General features: G+C 34.1%; 5 protein-coding genes across 8 annotated transcripts; all 5 read right to left on the minus strand.

Annotated features, from left to right (window-relative positions):
* LOC104760796 (cytochrome P450 89A2-like) lies at positions 917-2,764 on the minus strand. Its single transcript, XM_010483757.2, has one exon. The coding sequence runs from the start codon at positions 2,718-2,720 to the stop codon at positions 1,179-1,181; it is 1,542 nt and encodes a 513-aa protein (XP_010482059.1). The 5' UTR covers positions 2,721-2,764; the 3' UTR covers positions 917-1,178.
* Positions 9,040-11,432, minus strand: LOC104725298 (scarecrow-like transcription factor PAT1). 4 transcript variants are annotated; one of them, XM_010483760.2, is made up of 3 exons: positions 11,274-11,432; positions 9,794-10,843; positions 9,040-9,681 (listed from the first exon to the last, which is right to left on the minus strand). In XM_010483760.2, the coding sequence occupies exons 2-3, from the start codon at positions 10,819-10,821 to the stop codon at positions 9,231-9,233; spliced, it is 1,479 nt and encodes a 492-aa protein (XP_010482062.1). In that variant the 5' UTR covers positions 10,822-10,843; positions 11,274-11,432; the 3' UTR covers positions 9,040-9,230. The 4 variants fall into 4 exon arrangements, with proteins under 4 accessions (XP_010482062.1, XP_010482060.1, XP_010482063.1 ...); XM_010483758.2 differs by having other exon boundaries at positions 9,794-10,851; XM_010483761.1 differs by lacking the exon at positions 11,274-11,432 and adding an exon at positions 11,058-11,263.
* LOC104760798 (protein OBERON 2) lies at positions 15,474-18,048 on the minus strand. Its single transcript, XM_010483762.2, has 3 exons — positions 17,955-18,048; positions 16,350-17,496; positions 15,474-16,267 (listed from the first exon to the last, which is right to left on the minus strand). The coding sequence occupies exons 2-3, from the start codon at positions 17,458-17,460 to the stop codon at positions 15,633-15,635; spliced, it is 1,746 nt and encodes a 581-aa protein (XP_010482064.1). The 5' UTR covers positions 17,461-17,496; positions 17,955-18,048; the 3' UTR covers positions 15,474-15,632.
* On the minus strand, positions 18,284-19,908 carry LOC104760799 (uncharacterized protein At4g02000-like). Its single transcript, XM_019240000.1, has one exon. It carries the CDS (start codon positions 19,509-19,511, stop codon positions 18,771-18,773), a length of 741 nt encoding a protein of 246 aa, XP_019095545.1. The 5' UTR covers positions 19,512-19,908; the 3' UTR covers positions 18,284-18,770.
* Positions 20,502-21,764, minus strand: LOC104763215. Its single transcript, XM_010486620.1, has one exon. It carries the CDS (start codon positions 21,762-21,764, stop codon positions 20,502-20,504), a length of 1,263 nt encoding a protein of 420 aa, XP_010484922.1.

The following is a 25,605-nucleotide window of genomic DNA, read 5'->3' on the forward strand; positions in this document are numbered from 1 at the left end:
GATGTCTTGAGAGATGACCGGAGCCTTTTCTCCATTTTCTGCAATTTGAATTTTTTTGTTTTCTTTTTCAGTTTTGTTGGAGAAAACGAAACTTTTAGAATTTTTTTTTTTTTTTGTTTGCCAATAAACTTTTTGAATTTTTGTTAAAAGTTAAAACCTACGGAGCTGTGACAGACAAGACGTCGTCGTTTTCGGCGTTTTAAACCAAAGGTCAAGAAGACATTAGACTGTTGGATGTTGGAACAACAAGCTCTTTTAGACATATAAAGGCAATAGGCCAAACCATCTTGGTAAATTTTAGTTGTGTAATTAAATTGTGTACCCAATACTTTTGGATACGAAAGAACTCATGCATTCGATGATATCACTTATCTTCTTATTCACAGCATTTTCTTCTATAGTAGTGAGCAGCCCAGTCATACCTAAATTATATCTCGTCCACAAATCACCATACACATTAAGTCCCTCTGTGATTTTTTGGAATGTTGTTTCTCTTGGGCAATATGATTGATTGTAATGAAACGCCTTAGCCAATGGTCACCAGACCTTCCAACCCTATTGACAACTAGTATTGCTTTATGTAGTACTCTCACATAATTTGATGTTTAGGATTTTACACATATATTAAAGCAAATAGAATATATGATTAATTTTGTTTTATGATGATTTTTTTATTTTATTTATGACTTCTCATGATTTATTTTTCTGATATTTTTTCACTTTCCCACTCCATACATTCTACAACATCAATAATTATTAAAACAAAAATTTATTAAAAATATTCAGAACATTGAAAGACAATGATTATTCTTTAAAACATAGTTATCAAACTATGTGAGACAGAGGAGTATATCACAAACGCTTCCTTTCAATTTCTCGACAAAAGTACGCCCATATATCATCAAAAAGTCGCGTACGAATTATCTCGTCCACTATAAATCCTACTTTTCTAGCTCCAGCTGACAAAACACTAGGCATAGTACATACAAGAAAATAAAAGCATTGTTCTTAATTTATATCATTTATTCCAAAGTACAAAAAAAATGTACTCCCTTCACTAAAAATTTGAATCCATAGTAGACTTCACCAAACAAAATGCACATATATAGCATCAAATATATCTTTTGGTGTATTTAATATGCTAAATCGCGTGACAAAGCGAAGTAGAAGAGTACTAGCTAGTAACTTCTCCTAGGCACAGCAAGAGCCTTAAGCGGGTGTTTCATGACGACGGTGAACTCGAGCTTCTCAGTCAAGTCAACCTCATGACCTTGGACCTCTTTCCACTCAAACTCCCTCACCATATTGGCTACGTAGTACTCGAGATGCAGCATTGCTAGCCCAATCCCTGGACATATCCTCCTTCCAGCTCCAAACGGCATCATCTTTATCCCTCTGCTTCCGGTAATGTCCACCGATTCTTCTTGGGCCCCAATAAACCTCTCCGGTTTGAACGCCATTGGTTCCTCCCACACCTTTGGATCCCTCCCTATCTCTGCCACCATGAAGTTAATCGTCCCCTTCTTCGGTACCTTGTACCCTCCCAATACGGTGTCTTCCGTGACACTATGCGGTAGCACAAAGTGTCCCGGAGGATGCCTCCGGAGACCCTCCAGAACCACCGCCTTGAGATACGGCATCTTCTGCGCGTCTTCTTCTTCCACTTCCTTTGCTTGATCTTCCCCAACTACGCTTTTGATCTCCTCGTACAGTCTCTTCTGGATATTCGGGTTTTTGACGAGGTTGGCCATGATCCATTGCAGCGCCGTGGCTGTTGTATCAGTCCCGGCGTTGAGAAACTCAGAGCACAAACTCACAATCTCGTCCTCGTTCAACTTCCTCTTCTCATCTGGAAGCTCCACATCGAGCAGAGTATCAACATATGACTGTACATACTCTTTGTTGTTGTCTTCCTCTGATGATCTCTTCTTCCTCTCTTCAACAATCTTCCTCCGAGCACGAATCAGCGGAAGCAAAACGTCCTGCTGCTCTCTCTTCATCTGGAAAAACTCTTCCCATCTCTTTCGCAGAATCAGTTTAGTGAACTTAGGCCAGAGATTAAGGATGTTGAACCTAGTAAACCCAAGAAGCTGTCTCCTCTGAACGTATTCCACTTGTTTGATTTGCTTCTCGTCGAGCTTATCACCAAAACACATGAGAACAAGAAGCGCAAACATCGCATAGTGAAGATGATCAACCACAACGATCGGTTCTTCACCTCTGTTCTTACGAAACCGATCGAAGAGGATCTCAAGAACCCACCGCCGCGCGTTAGTGTAAGATCCCACGCGCGACGGGTGGAGAATCTCAGAGGTGAGATTACGGCGGAGAAGCCGCCACGTGGCTCCATACGAACAAGAGCTGATGTTATGCTGGTTGCTAGAAACAATCTTGCTGACCGGAGCCGCCGGTGGACGGTCAGCGAAAACGGCGCCGTTCAAGACGAGAGCCTGGTGAGCGAGAGAACGATCGGCGACGAAGATGGCGGGGCGGGAAGTGATGCGGAGAGTGATGATTGGACCTAGACGGTTGTGGACGGAGCGGAGATAGCTGTCGAGACCACCTAAGCCTTGCCGGAGCCACTGGAGGGTTCCAACGAAAGGGAAGAAGTTAGGGTCAGGTGGTAACGGAAGAGAGAAAGAGTCACGGCGACGAAGGAAGAGGAGATTGACAAGGAGAGATATGGAGAGAGAGGCCAAAATGAGTAACCATATCTCCATATCTTTTGGTCCCTTCTATTATTCTACGTCTACAATTTTAAGTCTTCCTTCCTCTATTTGTATATATATGTATTGTATATATGTGTGTGGCTGGCTAAATTCATGTATCAATATTTTATTTGTCAACCTACGTGTAATACTATTTATTCTTAGAGATTAAGCAATTTTATTTGTCATATCTTGTTCCCTTATCTCTTTCCAGATTTTAGGAAATAAATCAATGGGGTTGGAAACAAAAGTTTTAAATTTTTAATTTTGAAACTAATAACCTTAAAAAATCAATGGAGTTGGAAATAAAAGTGCCCTTCTTAAAAGTCTGTCAATCTATAATTCTATATTATTTTAAATAAATTTGGTAAATAGATTTTATAATAATTAAAAACTTCTTGAATCCTTAATTTTTGAAGTTAATAAAATTGAGTTTAATTAAAACCTTTTATTCTCTAATGAAAATTTATAGAGAAAAATCTAGATATTAATTTTATATAAAACTTGTTTGTAAAAATTGTTGTGCTAATTCATATCCAAACACACAAAAATTTCATACCCAAACTTTATATTTCATGTGTAATTCAGCATCTAAGTTAAAGAATATTAGTTAATTCTAATAAATGCTAATTTAGATGACACATGTGTAATGAGGTCATATCTTTTTAGATTAAACGATATCGTTTTGGTTCTTTGATTTAAGTTTTTTTTTTAAAAAAATATGTAACAACCAAAGCTTGAACCCGAAAGTCCGAGACCCTATTGTTTTATACATGCCATTACTAATTAATCCACAAACATATTTGAAAGTATATAATTTTGTTTTGTTTTTGTTTCTGTTTTTTTGTAAGTCTAAAATATATTATGCTATAAAAACGACATTTTGTTTGCATTTATGGTAAATTAATCAAATATGGCGTCACAATTTGCGATTCATTTCTTCTTCTCCTTCTCTGAAATATCAAATAGAGAAAGACAAAAAACGGTTTGAATTCCAGAGATGATGTACGTGGCATAAGTGGAGAATAATCGAGACAAATGAGGAAGAAATCAAGTAAATATCTACAAGACTACAAATTTGCAATAATAATTATTTAAAATTTTACAAAATGAGTATGATTTTGTTTTTTTCCACATAAAACATGCTATTTTGTTTTAGTAATTTATAAGATCATAATTTTCAAGAAGCTGATTTTTTTTATGCTTTAAGATATTTTATTTTGTTTTATTTATCTACTATAGTACAAACAAATATATTTTTTTGTTTGTGACATCATTAGTTACGTATGTAAATATTGATTGTTTTTTCAGAGCCTATAACCAACAAAAAATCTTTTAATTCATTTGATAGCTATTCTAACCATTAAAAAGTTATATAGTCTATATTTTATGTATTAATGACTAATTTATCCCTATAACCACCTCTCTTCACCACAATCCACTACCACCAGCAGCAACCGTTCACCGCCGGTCGTTGGATTCCGGCCAACTTCTCGGGCCACATCCGGCCACCACCCCTCCAGCCACCTCCGCCACCATCCCTCCGGCCACCACCCCTCCGATCGCCGGCCTCCGGCCACCTCTCCTCCGGCCACCATTATCCTCTACTACCACCACCACCACCATAACACCAAAATTGTAATTTTCCCAACTCCTCCTCCTATTCTTCTAATTTATTTGAATATTATGCTATATTCTTAATTAGTTTATTGATTTTGGTTATACACCAAATTGACTCTTGTCACTTAATAGCAATCATATTTTGGTTATACATCAAATTAGCTGAAAATCTCTCTTGAATTATAAAGGGTCAATTTGGTTATACATAATTCAAATATACCATTATGAAGGATATTGATTTTGGTTATACATCAATTTAGCTGAAAATCTCTCTTGAGGACAATATGAAGACTTTGACCCAAAATTAAATGATGCTTTCATGGAAACTTTGAAAATTGATGTATTGTTTGACCCCATTCACAATCATCCTGACTGCACAAGTTCCTACTACACCATGCTTTAGAAAGCTACCTAACTTGCAACTTAATAGTAATATGAGTTCTAATTAGAAGCTTAATAAGAGGTCAGTCACTTAATAGCAATCATATCCTTTTTTTTAATGGAGTAGTAGTTTTCCTCAATTCTTAATATTTGGCTTTTTATTGTAAGATTTACATAACTACACTTTTTCATTTGAATAAATATCAAAATTTGAAGTCATTATTTGCAATGTCCAAAAATATACTTAAATAATTCTAAACAAATTAGTATTGTTAATTTAAATATTTATATACTTTTAACTTGCTAAAAGAAAATTTAAATTCTTATAGATCATGTTATGGAACGGATTAGATTTTACATATATATGATTATATAGTTTTTTTTACAGGTTGGTCTATCTATCTTATCAGCTACGTTTTTACTTAGAGCCCTCTTACTTATCATTTATATGGAAGCAGGATTGTAGTTGCTCTGGTGTTTAGGAATGTTGATTTTATGAAAGAAAATGGATTCATCTCCCTTATCTCTTTTGACTTCGACTTTGCAGGAAAATTTTCGAACTTAAGTTGTGTCAAGAAAGAAGCTGGATTTGTGATTTGGTATAAAACACAGATAACACAAACAATTTGGCATACTAATCAACAACATACTCTACGTCTACGGAAATAAGGGAACGTGGATTTTGACGACAAAGACAATGTGAGAAGCCAATGGCAAGAATGAGAGAAGCCAATGGCAATCCTTTGGTAGGAAAGCAAGCTCTGCTTTTCCCTCTTCGTTAACATCACTTTTATATTAGTTGAGCTTACGAAACAACTCCATTAATATTTTCCGCATATGTCGTCTATTTGTCATTTAAATTTAACAGTACAATACTTGGAAACGGGTAAAAGTGTAGGATAGCTGACTATAAACTTTTAGATGAAATATGTAAACCAATCTACTCCAACAAGGCAGATGTAGCCTTATACTATTCGAAAAGAGTGGATTTTGTGATTCTGGTCATGCGTCTCTTTAATTTAAATTCTGTCTCTTCTATTAAATATTTAAATCCAAAATGTCGTAGATGTAGTCCTTGCCTATCATTAGACATTCATAAACTTCACTTGCGCTCAAGTTGAGACATGGACTTACCTTGTAGTGTTCCAAACACTTGAAAAATGTTGTTGGAAGTTGAGGGAGGAACGGCTTAAGCGCAACCCCACCCCATTGTTTAAGGGGTATTACTGTAGTCAGCAGAGCGCTTTTGACCTGCCATAGAAACCGATCTCCTATGGTTCAAATACTACAAGAAAACAACGGTTTTGCGATGGACGAATATGTAGCGAATTCCACGCAAATCGACAAAAGCGAGAGATTGGCGAGGAAAGTCCGTTCCTCGCAAATCGCTTCTCGCAAATCGATAAACGTAGCAAATCCCTCACAAATTTTGCGAGGAAAATATTCCCCTCGCAAACTAAGCGCAAATTGCGAGTACTTGTTTAAAAAGCAATTTCCTCGCAAAATTAGTATCTAGTAACTTCCTCGCAAATTTGCGATGCTTTTGCAACTATATTTTCCGTCGCAAAATAATAATAATAGTATAAAAAAAATTAAATTTTTCATTTTGGTAAGCTTAACTAGAATTAAACCGGCAATTAGAATTAAACTTGTAATTAAAATTAAACCTATAATTAGAATTAAACCTTGTAAACTTATGCAAATTAAAACTATAATTAATTAGAAGTACTAAGTTTTCAAAATAAGTCTACAAGGGAGAGTAACTGATCAAGTTCTAATCAAAACATTACACATATAAAGAGAGTTCATCAGGTAGGTTCTCCGGTGGTTGCTTCCCCGGTGGTTGCATCTCTGGTCACTAGTCTGGCCGCTGAATCTTCTCGGGGAAATCTAGCAGCAAAGTCTGGATCTTTCTCTGCAAGATAATTAAAGTATGCATTATAACTATGCATCTTCTCTGAATTTTCTTGCATCTTCACTGCATTGGTCTGAGGTTGAGTAGCCTGAGTTGCAAGAACAGCTTCGGCAGCAGCAAGCTTCGCAGCTAGAACAAGTGGATCTTCAGAAGGAGGAGGCGGTTGATCAATCTGAGCTGAAGATGTTTCTACTTGCATGTTACCAACCCCATATATCCGGTTCTTTTTCTTCGGAGCAACCTGCCAACAAAACAGATACACACCAACATTTAGACAATGATGATACAAAACACAAACATAAACAATGAAGCATAAATGTGGTTGCTCTGAAGCATAAAGACAATCATCAATATATAGACAAAATATATTTCTATATTAAACAACCTAAACTTATTAAACGTTTTGGAAATTATAGTAGATTACATATATATATATATATATATATGGTTAATCCAATATCAAATTTCTTCAAAATATATTTTATTTATATTTTTTTTAGTAATTTTAAACACAACCATGAATATCAAATTTACTAAAAGTTACAACCATTCACAAAATAAACCAAAAGTTTAATGGTTCATCAAATAAACAAAAATTTTAGGGTTTAATTAATAAGTTTCAACAATTCAGTTAAATATACTTTTAGTAATTAAAAAACTAAAAATAATAATTTATGAAGAGTTTACCCTAGTGATGTGATTTTAAATAGGAAGTATACCAAATGTTGAAATGGTTTGTCAAATAAGGATATAAGGTTACAATGGTTCATAAATAAACTAACATTAAATGGTTGAAATAATTTATTTTAATATAATTTAGTAACTTAAATTTCATAAATTATGAACAGTTATACTCAGAAATTGAATATAATTAAATGTTGCAACGATTTCTAAAATAAATCAAAATTGTAATGGATTTCTCACAGTGATGAGAAACCATTTTAACATCACAATCAATGTTAAAACTGTGCATGTTGAGAGTAGAGAATGACGTTGAAAATTAAATTTTAAATTATTTAAGTTCATCATCTTTTGAAAAATAAGTGTTGAAAATAAAGTTTGAAAATCTCTTAGAGAAGAATAAATATATAGATTTGTAAAGATGTTGGAATTTGAATAGACTCAACTGTTTGTAATAGACACAATTTAATTTTCAACTGCCCCAACTTTGTGAAGAGATGCAACCGTAAAAAAAAAATTATTAATATATATTATTTTATGAAATGGTACGAGAAAATAACGCACAAAGAACATATTCAAATTATTATTATTACATAGATTAATTGTATATCCTTAATGTGTTTTCTATTTTTTAAGAATAAACTTAATCCTTTTCTTTGTAGAATTACACAAGTAACTTAAAAAATTAAAATTAGTATATAATCTTATAAATTAGCATATGCTTTTAAGTCGCTTAGTGTTTTTGGTTTCAGTACCTTTTAATTAATATGTGGAAGATTATTAATGATGATTTATCAAAAAAGTAGAGTGTTGAGAACTTCAGATTCAAATTACTAATTAGATTTAGACACATCACACATTTACTATTTATTTGCAGGACAATTCTTTCCTTTCTTATTCACCTTTCTTAGTTAAGGAAACAAATTATTGATTAAAGAAATGAATTCTATATATCAATTAATTTTATAATATTTAATTCTAAATATTATATTATAGTTTTAAATTATAACATCTAAACCCAAATCACTCTTTTTATAAACCCAAATTAAAATATAATTTTCTTTAATTGTAAATCTAAACCCTAACACTATTTTATAAACCCAAACCGACATATAATTTTGCTTAATTTTAAAATCTAAACCCTAACCACTATTTTGTAAACCCAAACCGACATATAATTTTGTTTAATTGTAAAATCTAACCCTAAACTCTAACTACTCTTTTGTAAACCCAAACCGACATATAATTTCATTTAATTGTAAAATCTAAACCCTAAACTCTAACCATCCTTTTGTAAACCCAAACCGACACATAATTGTGTTTAATTGTAAAAACTAAACCTTAATTATTTTTTTGTAAAATCTAAACTCTAGTCATTATTTTATAAACCTAAACCAACATAATTTTTTTAATAAAAAAATCTACAGAATTGGATTCCTTAACTTGTTTTGTCTTTTTATTTTAGTTTTGATTTATTTTATAAATATGACATGATATGACAGTTTGTTGTGTTTTGATTGGTTAATAAAGAGAGGGTGAATGATTGTGGTTTACCCGTTGGGTGAACCCAAGAATTTTTCTTATTTGCGAAAGTTGGGTGAACCAAGAATTTTTCTTATTTGGGAAAGAGATACCCATTTACACGTGTTCACTGTGAAAAGACAGTAAGACACTGTTTCGTTGTTTTATTGAACATCAATTTATTTCGATTACATCTACACTAATAAAGATCCATTCGTGTGAACTATATATATATGCTTAAGTTTTGATTGGGGGAAGTAAAAGCATTGACTTTGGTATGTGTGCATGTTTCTTGGTCTCTAGCAGTAGACATAATAAGATTCTTCTAATGTTTTGAAGATTCAAATGAGCGACTAAACTGCAAACACATTAACTACGATCACACTAGAGAAAATGTCTCTGTCTCATTTCCAAGCACACGAGGCTACCAAATCTCTATGCATCCAACCAAGATACAAGGCTCCATCTCTTTCTTCTAGCCTGTACTTGTTCGAGTAGGTCCTGAGCAGACTTTTAATGGTTGAATTCACCAGGGGACTCAAAGGGTAAGAAGTGAAACCCGCCATCTCAAAACGTGACTTCCATTTCCCTAAGAGCTCGTGCCGCTCAACCCGATCAGCTCCTTCACATGCGATGATGTTCACGACATCTCTTGCTAGACAATGTTGCTCCACATTAATCCTCTGTTTGTGATCTCTTGGGAGAGTCACATCAATCGACTCGAACATCGCGGCATAGTAGTTCATTGTCTCCATGAACCTTGGGAAGAAGGCGGCCGTGTTTGTGTTTGATTCTTGTTCCACAAGAGTCACAACCTTGGGAGATAAGCTCTTCACCATTCTCAGTAACCGGTCCCTGCAAACAAAATATACTCAACTCAGTCAAGGGACAAAACAAAAGAATCATCCTATATATATATGTGTCCAAACAAATTTATATACAAAACATAATACTGTACCGTACGTACCGGTGATTCTCAGTGCTCACGCTTTCGTCAGGCATATGATGAAGAACAAAGGCAAAGTTGACGGCTAGAGCTTCCCCTGGCCGGACTCCGAGATTCTTAGGTTTAACCTCGGCCGCTGACACCGATACAGGGTTGAACTCAAATGGAACGTTGAACTGCTTAGCAAGCTTGGCGAGTCTGTTTCCGACAATGCTAAGGCCACCTCCGCGAGCATATGCTGAAGTCGTATCGTCAATACCCGTTATCCGAATCCGTGGAGGCCCACCGGGCCTAGCTGCAAATGCCTGGATAAGAGTGACCCATTGACTCCCTTGACCGATTTGAAAATCGATAATGTGAACTCTGTTTTCTTCCTTCATGGCTTCAGCAATGGCACCATTTGCTGACATGTATCCGAACTTGAAGTAAGGGCAAACCTCATAGAGAATATGCATGTAAGAGAGAAGCTCGGTGCTAGCCGGTTCAGGGCACCTGTTAAGTGATTTGTAAATGGAACTACCCGATGAAGATAACTGCGCCACTAGACCTTCAAGTAAATAAGCTCCCAACCGTTGGATAGGCTCACCAGAAACCGAGACCATCTGGCGCAGCTTCTCCATCATCGAATTAGCCATCATAAGATCGTTTTCGGACATAGCTTTTGCACATGAAACAAGATCAGCTCTCAAATCCCGCCTCGAGATGGCCTCAAGAGTTGATCTCCAACTGTTAATCTCTTGACACGCCGTGGAATCAAAGGAGTCCGTACCATCAACGACTAAGTCCAACGAGTCCGGACCCATCATGACCGTCTCTATCTCCTTAATCTTGTGTTTGAAGTCATTCAAATCATCCGTCACACAAGATCCACATGTATCCTCATATGTAGCAGTAGACGACGACAGAGCATTATACGCAGGAGAGTCAGGAGATGGCTCGAAGGTACAAAACCGTTTACGAGAGTTGTTAACCGGTAAGTACCTCAGCTTCCCAGAAGGGTTAGGCTCAAAAGAGTAAGCCTCAATCTCTTGTCTAGGCTGCTTGTACATTTCTAGCACACCTTAAAATGATCTGCACAACTACAAGTACAAAAACATCGTCAAACCCTTTGACTCATCTCAAACCCATCCTAGACAATCTAGTTCTAAAATGACCTAACATATAACTCAGATCAACCCAATTCATCTACACATGCATAACTCAATTCTTACTCATAAACAAATCAAATCTACGTACTGATAAAAAGACAGAGATCAAGAATCTAACAAGAGAAGCAAATTAATACCTTTTGAGGTCAAATTAAAGCAAACATAACCTCCAAAATCAAAGAATTTTCATTACAGGATCAAGAGAGATAGATGATTTAAGAATTAATATGATCATAGTCATAAGAGATATATAAAATAAAACTTATAAACTTAAGGAATCAAAGATCAAACAGAACTGTTCTAAGTGAAAAAAAAAATGAAAAGGAAATCCAAATTGAGTAGTACCCACCCACCTGACTTTTTATCCTGAGATGAGAAACCTTAAAATAGTGAATGTTATTGAAGTTCCATGTGAACCAGAGGAAGAGAGAGAGAGAGAGAGGGAGAGAGTTGTCGGAGACAAGGCACATGGGAATGGCTCGAAAGACAAAACAGAAGTCTCACTCTTTTATTATCAGAGAGAGAGAGAGAGAGGGAAAGAAAGGAACAGAATCTAAAACACGGCGTGTGATTTACGATTATACCACTCAAACATGTCGCTCCCACCACCACATATATCACTACAATTATGTAAGATACATGTCCCCGATCCATTATTTGTCTCAATCTAGTTTTCAACTTTCACTATCTCTAATCTTAGTTTAAGAAAAAAAGGTATATTAAACCAAAAAGAATATATTATTCTATATGCGTGAATACGGACGGTGAATAAAATTCGCAGTAGGACAAACCAAAAAAAAACTAGTTGGCGTTTAGTAGATGTAGCAAGACGAGACGAGAACACCAAAGGAAAAAAGATCAAAGTCAAAGAATGTTGACCGGGGTAGAGAAAGAAGACTATTACAATGCTGAATTCAAATGTTGTGATTTCATGCCACGCAACTATTGAAAACAAAACACGAGCTAATTAAGTTGATTTTTATTGGTTTCAGGCGTATGCAAAAAGTTCTCAAACAATTTTAAGTAATTTTTAAAAACAATTATAATTACATTTTAGGGTAATATTAGTAGAAAGCACAAACATTGAGTAAAATAAAGAAAATATCATAATAACATTTTTTTATAGGAAAATATCATAGAGCCTACATTTTTTTGGAGTAAAAAGACATAAACATCTTTTTTTTTTAGTGTTAGATAGAAAGAGTGAAAGATTTGGTAAGATTTTTTAAAATAGCATGTAATATTTATATTTTTATATGTTATATTGAATTAAATAACTTTAAATTGTAAACTCAAACCAATATATAATTTCGTTCTAATTGTAAAATCTAAACTCTAACCATCTCATTTGAACCCAAACTGACATATAATTTCGTTCTAATTGTAAAATCTAAACCCTAACCATTTCATTTGTGAACCCAAACCGACATATAATTTCGTTCTAAAAAAATGACATGATATTTAAAAAAATAACATGTAATATATGAAATAGGTATAAGTGTAATTATATTTGAAGAAAGAGAATACTCTCTAACAACCATTGTACAATCGTGGTATTTTTTTTAATTATATTCTGTTTTTGTGCTATCTATTGCATATTTCCTACATTTTAATGATCGATCATAACCAAAAAAACTCGTAAGTATTTGGAAAAAGTTTATATCATAAAAATAAAAAATTTACAAAAAACAATATATTGGTCAAAATCATTTGAAGCTGAAATTTTGGCTGATAAGAGGAATTAAGACTCCAACTTAAAAGTGAAGTTTAAATATTAAGATAGCATTTTAAATTTTTAATGATCGATTTTTTCCATTAATTCAAAAAAAAAATTACAACAAAAATCATACACCGGTAAATTATTGAACCAAATATTTTTATTGATACAGAGTATTTAAAGCTGAAATCTTTGTTGATGATAGGAATTCAGATTCCAAATCCAAAGTGAAGATTAAATTTTGCAAAGCACCAACAAAGAAGAAAAAATACGAAAAAAATTATAGAATATTATCATCTTTTACCTTTACTCTCTTTTTTTGTTTTTTTTTTTGTAAGTGAATGTTGTGTCATTGTGACCCCACAACACAACTCCCCCTTGCTCTTCTTTATTTCATTTTTGTTCTTTTTGACAACTCTCCCATTATAATTAATACTATAATATAAGAGATATCACTTTTAGCAAAATATAGAGATCGAATGTGCTTAAAATCATATATTTATGAAATCATTATATTTGTCGTTTTCTTCAACATCATACATACAATGTAATGATCCATGCACCATATCACTTGTAAACTAAAGAGAAATGAATCCACTTTTTTCCATTGTTCACTTCTTGTAAACCTGATGACTCTATCGGCCACTTCTTCAACTAGGTAACTTTTCTGGTGATGGAGTGCAGCAAGTAATTTAAAGTATATCTAAATCTGATATAGTAATGATTAAAATCTATCCACACATTTTTACAGACCCGGCAATAGGCAAGTGTAACAAGTGCATTTGCACAAGGACCAATAAATTTAAGATTTAATTTTTAAAAGTTTATATTATTTAAATAATTAATTTTGTTGAAATTATATAGAAAATTATATCTAAAAGGTCTCAAGTTATATTTTTAAGCATTATTTTAAAACCCAAAACTAATAAACAAATAAATAAAGCCAAATAAAAATAATATAAGAGAAGTTTTTTTCATTTAACCCAATTATTTGGTAAAATGAGATTTTTTTATTATTTCACCGGGTCATGCCATTGATCAAGCCGGGCCTGCATTTTATATCACATTAGCAAATATATTCTCCGTTATTCCAAAAGTAATTTTATAAATTACATAATAATTTGAGCATTTATATTCGTAGCACCAAAACATTTCTTAAATGGAACTCAAAACAGAGTTGATATTCTGAAAATATTACAGAGTTAATTTGCTAACTACTACTAATCCCTGTTTTGAAAATTGTTAGGCGCTAGTCCTGTTAATTTGCTAACTATTATTAGTCCCTGTTTGCTAACTAATAATTTATATTTAACAGGGCTACTAGTGTATGAAAACTTGAAAAGGGTAAAAGGTGCTTTATCCACTTTAGTTACTTGGAGAGTAAAGAAAATCGTGGTAATTTTCTTAATATTTATGATTCCATTTCCTATGCCATAGAAAAAGTAAATGCTCAAATTCTATCTAGTAACTAGGAGATAAAAAGTAGTCCGATTCAATGAGTAAAGATGTTTCTGTAAATTAAAATGAAAGGTGTTCCCCGCGTTCAAATCCCAAGAAAGAATATGCATACTTTTTGGTTTCTTTGTTTCAACACACAGTTGATTGACTGGCCCCTGACACCGAGCATATGTGAACGCTCATACACCAAGCATATGTGAACGATAGATTAAACTTATTTATTTTAAACTAAAGATAGGTTAATAAAGTTATTTTCTTTTCCTTTTTTTTGACATTACATTAATAAAATCACTTTAAAAGCATAAAACGTTTATGCAATGTGGTGTTTTAATTTGTTTTAAGTGAAAACATGTTAATCTAACTAACATATTATATGTAAGGTTACTTTGTTATTCTATAGAGAAAACATATTAATGTTCATAAAAAAAAAACAAATCCATCATTTTTGGATTAGGAGTTTAGTTCGACTGTTCAAAGTTTGATTTTTCGGATATGGTTTACGACTTCAGAATGATGATTCATCGTTTTGTTTTTAGGTGTGCATGTTAGGGTCTATAACTTACAATTCAACTTAATTATACAATTTTTTCTTTTAAACAGTATCCACTCCAGTTTTTGTAGATTGACTTTTTGATTTCTTATTTTGAAAAGATTAATTTTTAAACTTGATTTCAAACTTTTATTATTGCTAGGTAATTAATTACAAATATATATTGGTAGAATTATATCTATTATGAGTACTGTTAAAAAAAATTTCTTCATCATATGGTATATAATTAATAATTATTTTTAGAATGTGGTATGGTTTTGTGGAGTAAATGATTAAAAATTAATATTTATTGTTTCTTAGTAAGTGTGAAAAACTCATAATCACATATTCCAATAATATGCGTTTTTTTTAAATAAATTTCAACCATGGCATATCTCAAAATAAATAAAACCATTTATTTTAGTACAATTGCGAGATTAAACAAGTTTTAGTAATAACATTCAAGTTGAAAATGAATGGACTAGAAGATGCTAAAATTACTTTATTCTCAGACTGCATAAGTTGGCTAGAAGAAGCGAATAGAGGATGAGATAGTCTACGATAGAAGAGTAATTCTCCAGATCAAGAATCGATTTGTTGGTGTTCAGGAAGACTGATTTAACGACCCTTCTTGACGTCGTTCAACATAATGTTCTCATTTCAAATTTTGATGCTCGTAAATTTGTAGAGTTCTTGGATCGATTGTATCCTTCCCTCACACAAGACTATGACAAAAATTAGGACAACTGAGTACATGAAGCATATATTAACTTTTATGAGGTGCATGAAGCCTTCTCCTATAAGAATGATAGTGATCCCATGTCCTAGTTTCCTAAATCAACAACATCATAGATAAGACAACTTCATCATATCACATATCAACAAACAGAGCACACAAAATTAGAAAAATATCAGTAAATAGATCCTACACGTCTACAAACACTCGTTTTACAAAACAAAGTGATGAAACTTAGGATATGAAAACTACATATAAGGCAGAAAAGCATTTTAAGGATTGGATCTGAAAGGATTGCGGTCGTTTGATTGAGGATGATCTACCTTGGGAGAGAGATTGTATCCTTGAAGCAGATCACGAATCTTTGAGTACATCATCACCTGTGACGGGTCACCTCCACCACCGCCACTGCTCTGTGATGCCACCCTCGAGTTTTCCTGCAGCTTAATCTTCTCAAACAGATACTGCTTCTCTGCCTCGGCCTCGTTCAGCCTCTGTTTCAGATAGTTACTTGCGTATTCCTCCTCAGACTTGTCCATTTTCGCTAATACAATCCTTTGCAACCGATCAGCTTCTCGCTTTGCTTCGTTGGCTTTAAGCTGGAACATGTCTGCCTCCGCTTGCTTCAGCCTCACGATTCTCTCTAGCTCGTCTATCTGAAGTTTCTTCTTTTGCCTCTCCGCTTTCAAATCTGCTACTTCCTTGGCTTTGTCTTCGAGCTCTCTATCGCAAGTCTCGAGAGCCATGCGTGCCTTTTTGAACATCCTCATCTTCTCCTCAGCAACTATCTCCATTTTCCTTAGAGTCTCCTGTACAACTTCAGCAATTCTGTTGCATGCATCCTGAGGTGCCATCTGACGTCCACCTTCCCCATTTTCAAAGCTGTTCGTGGAGTCTAACTCGATCTCTTCAGTAACAACAAGGATTCAATTAGACAGTCAGAGTCATGTCTACTCATAAATAAACAAATGTAGTAATTAGCAGGTTACCTTGGAAAAACATTAATATTAATTTGGCAGCTGTTGCTTCAACCAAACCACCCTTAATCTTGTCAATAAGCTCCTCACACTTCCAGAACAGTTTCCTACCTCGTTGATCTTCGCTTCCACGGAAAATCCTACTAACAAAGTCGAGTTCTTTCATCAAAGATTCCCTATCCCAGTTTGGTGCACAGTGCTGAAACACATCTTTAACCCAACCAAGCAGCTCAGAAGTGCGGTTACAAGCCCGGCACTTGAACACTATTTCTCCTGGACTTGACGTATTATTATTCTTAGAAGATGATCCCGTGGTGATCTGTCCATCTCTAATAGCACAGTCCGTATGAGTCCAGTGTGAACACAAGTCGCAACCGATCCACCGGCAAGTATTGACAGAAAAATCAAACTTGTTGCAGATCGTACACATACAAAGGTTGCAGAATCCTTTCCTGTTGGTGCATATTTCGCAGTAGCAATCATCAGCCGGTAGTTGGTTTTGACAAGCTATGTTTCTGCATCTCTTGTAAACGAAAATCTCGATAAGAGATTGCTGAGACAGACTGATGTTCGGGTGCAGAAACGCCTGGATTCCAGTATTTATGGCTACAAGTATCTCAAGCTGTACCCGGTGAGCTCTAACAAGTGTTGAAGAGTTCAAATCAGATCTACTCTGAACAACCTTCTGCAAGAACATGAACTCATCTACGCTCTGCGCTACATTCCCTTCAAGAATAGATTTAAGACCGTTCTTTAACTCATCAAGAAACTCATCCGGTAACCGGTGCATCCTCTCCGCAACCAACTCGAGTCTTTCCCTAGTTATATCCCGTACTGAGACCTTATCGGCATTAGAGACATGGTGCATCACATTCACACTTTGGTCATGAGAATCAGGCTCAGTCTTTTGACGACTCATCATAGTCTTGGTCCCGAGGGGGGTAACAGAGTCTCCGAGCGGCCATGTTTCTTGAGAACTCGCACTTTCGGCTGGAGACTCACGCCGTGGCTCCTGATCAGAAGAGACGAGTGAAAGAGCTGTTTCAAGCCCTCCACTTCGTAGTTGCTGACGTGGTGGTAACATCTGGTGAGGAGGATGATTTGAGCCAGATGATGTCCCCATCAATATTTTAAAACCAACAAGTTATAAAAAAAAAAACTGCACATTCAAAAGAAATAAATATGAATCCAAGCTCTAAAATTGCCATTAACCCAGAAACATACTTCTACAGAATTAGTAAGTAACAAGCTCTGAATTTGACTTTAGCCCAGAAAAAAATAAACAAACACTCAAATTCCCAAATTAAATCCCTAGAAATCTCAGTAAATTACTAGAAACGACACAAAACGGAGAATCTAACAAATCCACAGCGAAAAAAATCGATAGATATCAACTAAATCAAAGCCTAGATGCTATAAACATTGATTCCTCTATAACGCCAAAAAAAAGGTTACAAAAAAAAAAAAAAATCGATTTTTGAAAGTAGCATTGAAGTTCAACAACTAGACTATGAAATGATTCTTTGTTTAACCTTTATAGAACAAGAAACTTAGAGAGAAGAAACACAGATCGGAGCAGATAGAGAGAGAGAGAGAGACCAAAAGAGAAGGACTCACCGGAAAGGGGAGAGACGTCGGGAGATGTAGCTGAGGAAGAACAAACAATGGGAGCGAGAGAGAGAGAGAGAGTGAGAGAACAGAATAATAATAATATATTTCTTCTTTTTTATTACAAAAGAAAAAAATAAAGATAAGAATCGTTGACCAAAGACAAGAATTTTGGGGCTTTGACAGAACTCAAAAAGACTAGCTGATTTAGTTCGAAACACTCCGCACAGTTGTCGGTTTTCAGTATGTAAAGGTAACCTAGCCAGCCGGTTTACAGGTCATCTCCTCGTTGTATTGACTTCAGTTGTCTTTTTTTTTTTCCAAAGTACGTTTTATATATAACAAACAAACGCAACAACCATCAATGGTGAAAAACCATGCTGGTGAGTGAAGGTTATTACAGCAAAACATGAGAAACAGAGTAACATTAAACTACAAAGACTTCATTAGAAGCTACTGGATGATGGTAGGATAAACTCAACTCCAAATCATGCACAGTAAAATCAAGAATTCAATGAGCATCATTGAAAATGATCTTAAAGCATACATCATAAGCTTAGGATATGAGAGTTTCTTGCTTATCCCTCCATCATTATCAAAAGGCTTGTTGTCAATGGTCTTAATGAATTTCTTCTACGAGACCATTCTTCTTCATCTGGTACCTAGATCATAACACCAGAAGGCGTGAACAAAAAAACATCCACTAGCTTGATCTGAAAAGTGAGGATTATAATCAAAGCTAAACAAAAAACCTAAGTTACACGGATGAATCTCAGAGACCAAGAAACTGATCACTCTCTGAGATTTAGAAACTTTATTCAGTTTTCAGGGAGATGTATGTTCAGTTGGATAAAACCGAACACCAAGATCATGTCTTTGTGGACGAGTGTTTCTCTTTGTTTCTAACTGAACCTGCTGGCCTTTCCTGCGTTTAGAACACTCTCCATCTTCATAGTTAACTATTTCTTTCCTTATGTTGTCGTCCTTAGCCTTAGATGAGGCACCTAAGAAGTCTGAGCTTGAAGAAAGTCTAGTTTTGAGAGGGTGAGCAGCTAAGAATTCCTTCAGATTGGGAACATGATTAGCAGGTCTTGGAGGCTGTGATATGGAAGAGAAAGAGGAAAGCTCAGAACTTTGAGAGGAGGGTTTCTCGTTAAGAAAGCTATAAATGTTGGAACCCTCTCCTTCTTCAAAAACCTGAGCAACTGGAACATCAAGGACATCATCATGATAAACAGGTGGAACAGGATACGGACAGTGGACGGAATCATGGTTGATGAGAGAACAGTTAGTACAAATCTTCATGAGTTTTTCATACTCAAAACCTATCATGGCTCCTTTCCCTGATTCAAATCTGACATTTCTAAAAAAACGCAGATGATCTGTGAGTCCAATTCCTATCTTAACTATTATGAAATCAATCTGCGTCGAAGTCTCTTCATTGAAGTCCACATGAACAACCTCTCCCAGAGTTTTAGCAATAAACAAAACAGAGGCTTCTGAAACATAAGGCAAGGGTATACCTCGTATTTGAACCCAAAGATCAATACTAGTAAGGAAATCCATCTCTGGAAAGTCTTCCCACCTTTGCAAAGCCACAAACCAGTTGTCAACCACCCAAGGACCTCTTCGTAGAACATTAAACAGATCAGCCTTTGGCTGGAATAAGAACTGGACATAACTGTCAGCTAATACTCTTCCATGAACCCTCGTAGCTACACCCCAATGATGAGGTAGATAGAAGATCACACGCCTAAGGTCTTATTCTCTGGGATTAAGGGGTCTCCCAATCAAGCTAAGCCGGTTCCTAGCTAACACGTCAGCGTAAGTCATATGAGGAATAAACAGTTCTGGGTCATCTCTGCCCAAAACCATGTATTGCAGATCATTCCACAACTCGTCAAACATCAGAAATTTCAAGAGAAGGAAAGAACAAGGAAAGAGATAGAAGTATATGGAAACGTAAGAAGTAAATATATAGAGGAGGTAGGAAATAGTAAAAATATATAACATTAACTTTGGGAGTAAGAGATGTAGCCCAAAAAGTCAAAGACGACAAAACGGATGGTAAACCAAGGTAGGAGATGATTATCAAAAAATCGCTTAGGGATGAGGAATTTGTCTTTTTATGCTTAGTGAAAAGTTAAAATAAACCTCAAAGAAATTCTTATAAGGCTATATAGAGATAGAAATCCATAGAAAAGGATGTTAATTAAATAGAAGAGATGGCAGACCAGAAGAGGGTCTTACCAACCTTTGTTCGTGATAAAAAAAACCTGTTAACCACCTAGGAGCTCCACTAGCAACATATGAAGAAATCCTCAAGTCCTAAGTAACACCTTTTGCTATCAGTGAGGCACCATTGTTACAGTGAGTCGGCTCAAAAAGAAGATACCAATTTGGTTTATCTTCACCAAAAAAAAGGAGCGGAGAGATAGAACTAACTAACGATGGCCATTGTTGAGGATTTTGCATAGCTTTGATGATTTCCATAGTAGTTGCACTAAAAGTCACATGTTCAAAGTGTAAACTTGCCATACTTTCAAGAGCCCATTCTTAGCTTTTGATTTTGGCCTCAAAACTTGAAACAACAGAAGCAAATGATCTTCTACTATGAAGAGCTACTTTACCATCATGATCTCTAACCACCCAGGAAGCACCAGATAAGCAAAACGTTTTAGACCAGGAAAAGTCAATGTTACACTTTACTTCCCCTTGAAAAGGAGGTTGCCAATGATCAGTCTGTTTTGATATAGACTTCAACTGAGATCTATCCTTCTTATACACCGAAGACCAATCTCTAGTGACATCCAGAGCTTTGTCCACTAAAACATCCGAAGGCAAAATAACACCATCAAAGAGAAAGCTGTTCCTATTTTTCCATAAATGCCATAGAATCCAAGCAAAGACTGACTTGACTTCATCAATAGAATCAATTATCTTTTCCAAACCAAAAAGATAATACATATTTTCAAAAATCGAATTACCAAAGCCCTGATACAGAGATGGAATGTCCGATAGGGCCCAAACTTGCCTTGCAAAGGGACATAGGAAAAGGATGTGATTAATCGATTCAACCTCTGCATCACATAACATACACCCATCAAAATTCCTTATTTCTCTAGTTATCAAACATTCAACAACTGCAAGGGCACCATTAAGAGCTTTCCAAAGAAAAACTTGAATTTTTGGAGCAGTGTTCACTTTCCAACAAGCTTGGAGAACCGGATTCGTAGATGGACGAGTTTCAGTAACACCCAAAATATCTTTCTTCTGCAGTCTAAACATCAAAGCATACCCAGAGCTTACTGAATAAATACCATTTCTAGTTTCACTCCAGCAATACGAATCATCAAAATCAATCCTAGGTTTTATAGCTTTAATGTTATTGATCTCCGAGTGATGAAACAATGATCTTAAAAGAAAATCATTCCAGACTCCTGTTTGATGGTTGAACAGATCAACAACTCTAAGATTAATGTTCATTAAGGAGTGAATACCTGTAGGTCTCATAGCTCTACTATCAAACAGCCAATTGTCAATCCAGACCAGAGTGTTTTTCCTATTACCAATGATTTGTTTCAGCCCTTTAGAAAGTAGTTGCCGATCAAAGATAATACTTCTCCAACCATAAGAAGGATTTCTTCCTTTTGCGGCACTCAAAAATTCACCAGTCGCATAATACCTGCTTTTGAAAAATCTTGAGAAAAGGCACTCTGTATCATGAAGGAGTCTCCATGCTTGTTTAGCAAGCAAATATTGATTGAAAATTTCTAGATCCTTAAATCCAAAACCTCCAGCAGATTTTGGCAGAGTCATTTTTTCATAGCTTATCCAATGGATTTTCTTCTTATCTTGAGAATTACTCCACCAATAGTCCATCATTACAGAAATCATTTTCTTAATGATGCCCTTAGGAAGCTTGTAACAAGACATATCATAGACTGGAAGTGCCAAAGCTATAGACTTTAAAATAACTTCTTTACCTCCTTGTGATAGATTCTTGGCAAACCAACCAGTTAGTCTAGAATGGAGCCTATCTTTATGAACCCCAACAGTTGTTGTTTCAATTCACTTAAACATTCAGGAAGACCTAAATATTCTCCTGCACCACCTTCTAGACAGATCCCCAAATTCTCTTTTATCCAGTCCCAATCTAACTTATTTGATTTAGACCCAAACATAATAGCTGATTTTTCCTTATTAATCATTTGACCAGACATCCATTCATACTTCTACAAACATCTCATCAATTCAACACATTGTGATCTATTCGCTTTACAGAAGAACAGACTATCGTCTGCAAATAATAAGTGATTAATTTGTGGCCCAGAGTGATGAAATTGAATACCAGTGATACGACCTGCCATTGTAGCTTGATCAAAAAGATGAATCAAGGCTTCAGTGCATAAGACAAAAAGAAAGGGAGAAAAAGGATCTCCCTGTCTAATGCCTCTTTCAAGCTTGATTAAGCCAACCGGCTCTCCATTCATTATCACTGAGTGGCTAACAGAGGAAACACATCCCATAGTCCAAAAAATCCACCTATCATGAAACTCAAGAGCTTGGAGCATGTCTTTTAGAAAAATTCATTCCACCCTGTCATATGCTTTAGACATATCTGTTTTAACCATCATGAACTCTTGAGAAACCGTTGGATGAATGTGTAGACTGTGAGCAATTTCATGAGCAATCAGAATATTGTCAGAGATCAATCTTTCTGATACAAAAGCAGCTTGTGTTGGAGAGACAATACTTGGTAAATGCTTTTTCAATCGATGCACAAGGATTTTTGAGATAATCTTGTAGATCACAGAGCACAAACTGATAGGTCTAAGATCTGTCATTCTTTTTGGAGCCTGAATCTTAGGGATGAGAGCACAAACTGATAGACTTCAGTTGTCTAACTCTAATTTTTTTAACACATTTTTAAACCCCTTTATTTTATCAAAAAAGAGTTTATTACTGTTGACTTTTTTTTTTCTTTTTCTAAACTTCATAGAATGTTATTGTTTATTTATAGGATAAATTAAACAATTTGAATAATCATATCCTAAAAAGTATAACCCTGATGTTGATAAAATATTTTGTTTAATCTTTTATAGTCATTCATTCATATTATCCTTGGTTGTAAGTGTTTTTTCAAAAACAAAAACCAAGACCTTAATCTTTTATAGTCATTCATTCATATTATCCTTGGTTGTAAGTGTTTTTTCAAAAACAAAAACCAAGACCAAGGACTAACATCTAGATGGTCAAATCCACTATCTAGTGCATCCCTGGCCATGAGAACATGAACAAGACAGTCAAAAAATTCCTTAAGAATTTGGTATAAATATTATTAAGGGATTTTTGGTCATTTTATATATATTGTATCTACATACAAATATCAAATTACAAAATAAACATAAATGCATCCAAATATAATTTCTAGACGCATCAACCAAAAACATAAACGAATATCATTTAGATGTTGCGTCCATATATTGTGTCTTGATACCATATCCAGATATTACATCTGGTTCAACAAACGAACATGGCCTTAGTAGGTTTTTTTTTTTTTTTTATTCTTTTTTTTTTCTATTGGTTCATTACCCTATCACTTTATACAACCAATCAAACTTCTTATGATTATTTTTTTTGTGAGCTCAAACTTTTTCTTGATTGCTAAATCAAACTTTATTACTGTTGACTTTTTTTTTCTTTTTTTCTAAACTTCATAGAATGTTATTGTTTATTTATAGGATAAATTAAACAATTTGAATAATCATATCCTAAACAATATAACCCTGATGTTGATCAAATATTTTGTTTAATCTTTCATAGTCATTCATTCATATTATCCTTGGCTGTAAGTGTTTTTTTCAAAAACAAAATCTTTTATTATATCTAAAGTTTTTTGTTCTTCTAAATCTACTTCAAATTTTAGAGTTTTTGATGCAACCGTTGAATTTTTTTTATTATATCTAAGTTATAAATTGTTATTTTAAATATTTGTTGCCTATATCTATTTGGGCACCTATATTTATAAGATTTTAGGGGGGTGTATTCAAACCATGATTTTGGAGAATTTGATGGGATTTAGTAAATTTAGAATTTTGATAGATTTTAGGGAAGTTCATATGATTTTCTGTAATATTCTTTCAAATTCCACCTAAAACCATGAGATTTGGATTTCTGTATTTTTAACTAAACAAATCCTCCAGAATCCTCCAGAATCCTAAAAATTATTAAAATCCTAATCCACAAAACTGTTTTGAATAACAGTAGATTTTAAAGTAGATTTTTAAATCATCAGTTCAATAACAGTGGATTTTAATGGATTTTAAAGTAGATTTTGAAATCATCAGTTCAGTAACAACATATTTTAATAAACTTTTTAAAATCCATGATTGAATAACATATAATTTGTAAATTTCACACAAATCACTTAAAATGTCAAGTTGAATACATCCCCTTAGTGTGTGTCCCAGCATTGTTTCCATTAATTTGTGCATTTTGACATGAATGATTATAATTTATACCACATTATATTTTATATGGAGCAGGTTAAAGTGCCTCTTGAGCGATGATATAATGTACATTTCCTATGTTAGGATGAAGATAAGTCAGGAGTTCACCGAATTACACATAGGCGGCATTGATGGATAAAAACTCTGTACATTTCATCGATGATCTTCTACATCTACGGGTAGACATAATTATCCAGAAAAGTTATTGTACATAGATAGAATATTAGTAGTAGCGATAGAAAAAAACATAACAAAATATAGCATTCATCTTGTATATAGATATTTTTCATTGACAACTCTCATTTATATTCTCTCTCTAATCCATTAATAGACCATTAAAATATTTCTTTAAATATGTTCATATGATACAATTAAACAAAAAAAAGATCTAATTTTTCTCCATACTTGCATTGCATGTACATGAAATCTAATATAAGTGTTCAAAAATCTAATTTTTCTCCATTCAAGTTTTTAGCCAAAATAGATTCCCTTAAAAATATGAAAAATAGTTTTTAGGTTTTATTTACAATTCTTAATAGAAACCAAAATCCACTATATTGAGGATTTTAAGAAAACACTCACGACCTTCTCCTTTTTTAATTTCTTTTGTAAATATTTTTTTTAAAGAAAAACTAATATCTATCGCAAAAATTAAAAACTATTTAAAAATCAACAACCATTCATAGCCTAAGTTTTGATTGATAGTGTTTCTTGTTTATTTACGTCCATTTTCCGATAATCTTTGGACAAAAAACATGATCGGTCGTAGAAAAAGTTGCATATAATGATTAACACAAACATTTATACGAGTTTTCATCATCTACTTTTAAAACACATTACAAAAAATTGACTAATTTTCAAGCTCATATCCTATAAAAACCCAAATTAGTTACATTGTTTTACTAATTATGATTTATTTTTGGATGTCATGTATACGTCCCTTATGTTTCTGGAAGGGTTGTGATATTTGCACACTTTTTATATTTCAAGTTGAATTGTATTAATTAAAAACAAATTACTAGTTAAAAAACGATAAATATATAGAAAAAATACTGTTATTGTTATCACGCCATCATTTTATATCAATATTCGTTAACGAATATTGTTTACTTGTTTTTACCATTATTTTAATCACTATAATTCAAACA

The sequence above is a fragment of the Camelina sativa genome, chromosome 18 (assembly GCF_000633955.1).
Source record: "Camelina sativa cultivar DH55 chromosome 18, Cs, whole genome shotgun sequence".
NCBI lineage: Eukaryota > Viridiplantae > Streptophyta > Magnoliopsida > Brassicales > Brassicaceae > Camelina > Camelina sativa.

Excerpts from the sequence above, each read along its gene's own strand:
- LOC104760799 (XM_019240000.1), bottom strand. The coding sequence starts at position 19,511 with ATGGATTTCCTTACTAGTATTGATCTTTGGGTTCAAATACGAGGTATA.
- LOC104760798 (XM_010483762.2), bottom strand. The coding sequence starts at position 17,460 with ATGGGGACATCATCTGGCTCAAATCATCCTCCTCACCAGATGTTACCA. Across the intron at positions 16,268-16,349 it reads AATATTAATGTTTTTCCAAG|AGATCGAGTTAGACTCCACG; the intron begins GTAACCTGCTAA and ends TTGTTACTGAAG.
- LOC104760796 (XM_010483757.2), bottom strand. The coding sequence starts at position 2,720 with ATGGAGATATGGTTACTCATTTTGGCCTCTCTCTCCATATCTCTCCTT.
- LOC104725298 (XM_010483760.2), bottom strand. The coding sequence starts at position 10,821 with ATGTACAAGCAGCCTAGACAAGAGATTGAGGCTTACTCTTTTGAGCCT. Across the intron at positions 9,682-9,793 it reads GTGAGCACTGAGAATCACCG|GGACCGGTTACTGAGAATGG; the intron begins GTACGTACGGTA and ends TTTTGTTTGCAG.
- LOC104763215 (XM_010486620.1), bottom strand. The coding sequence starts at position 21,764 with ATGACTCTGCCAAAATCTGCTGGAGGTTTTGGATTTAAGGATCTAGAA.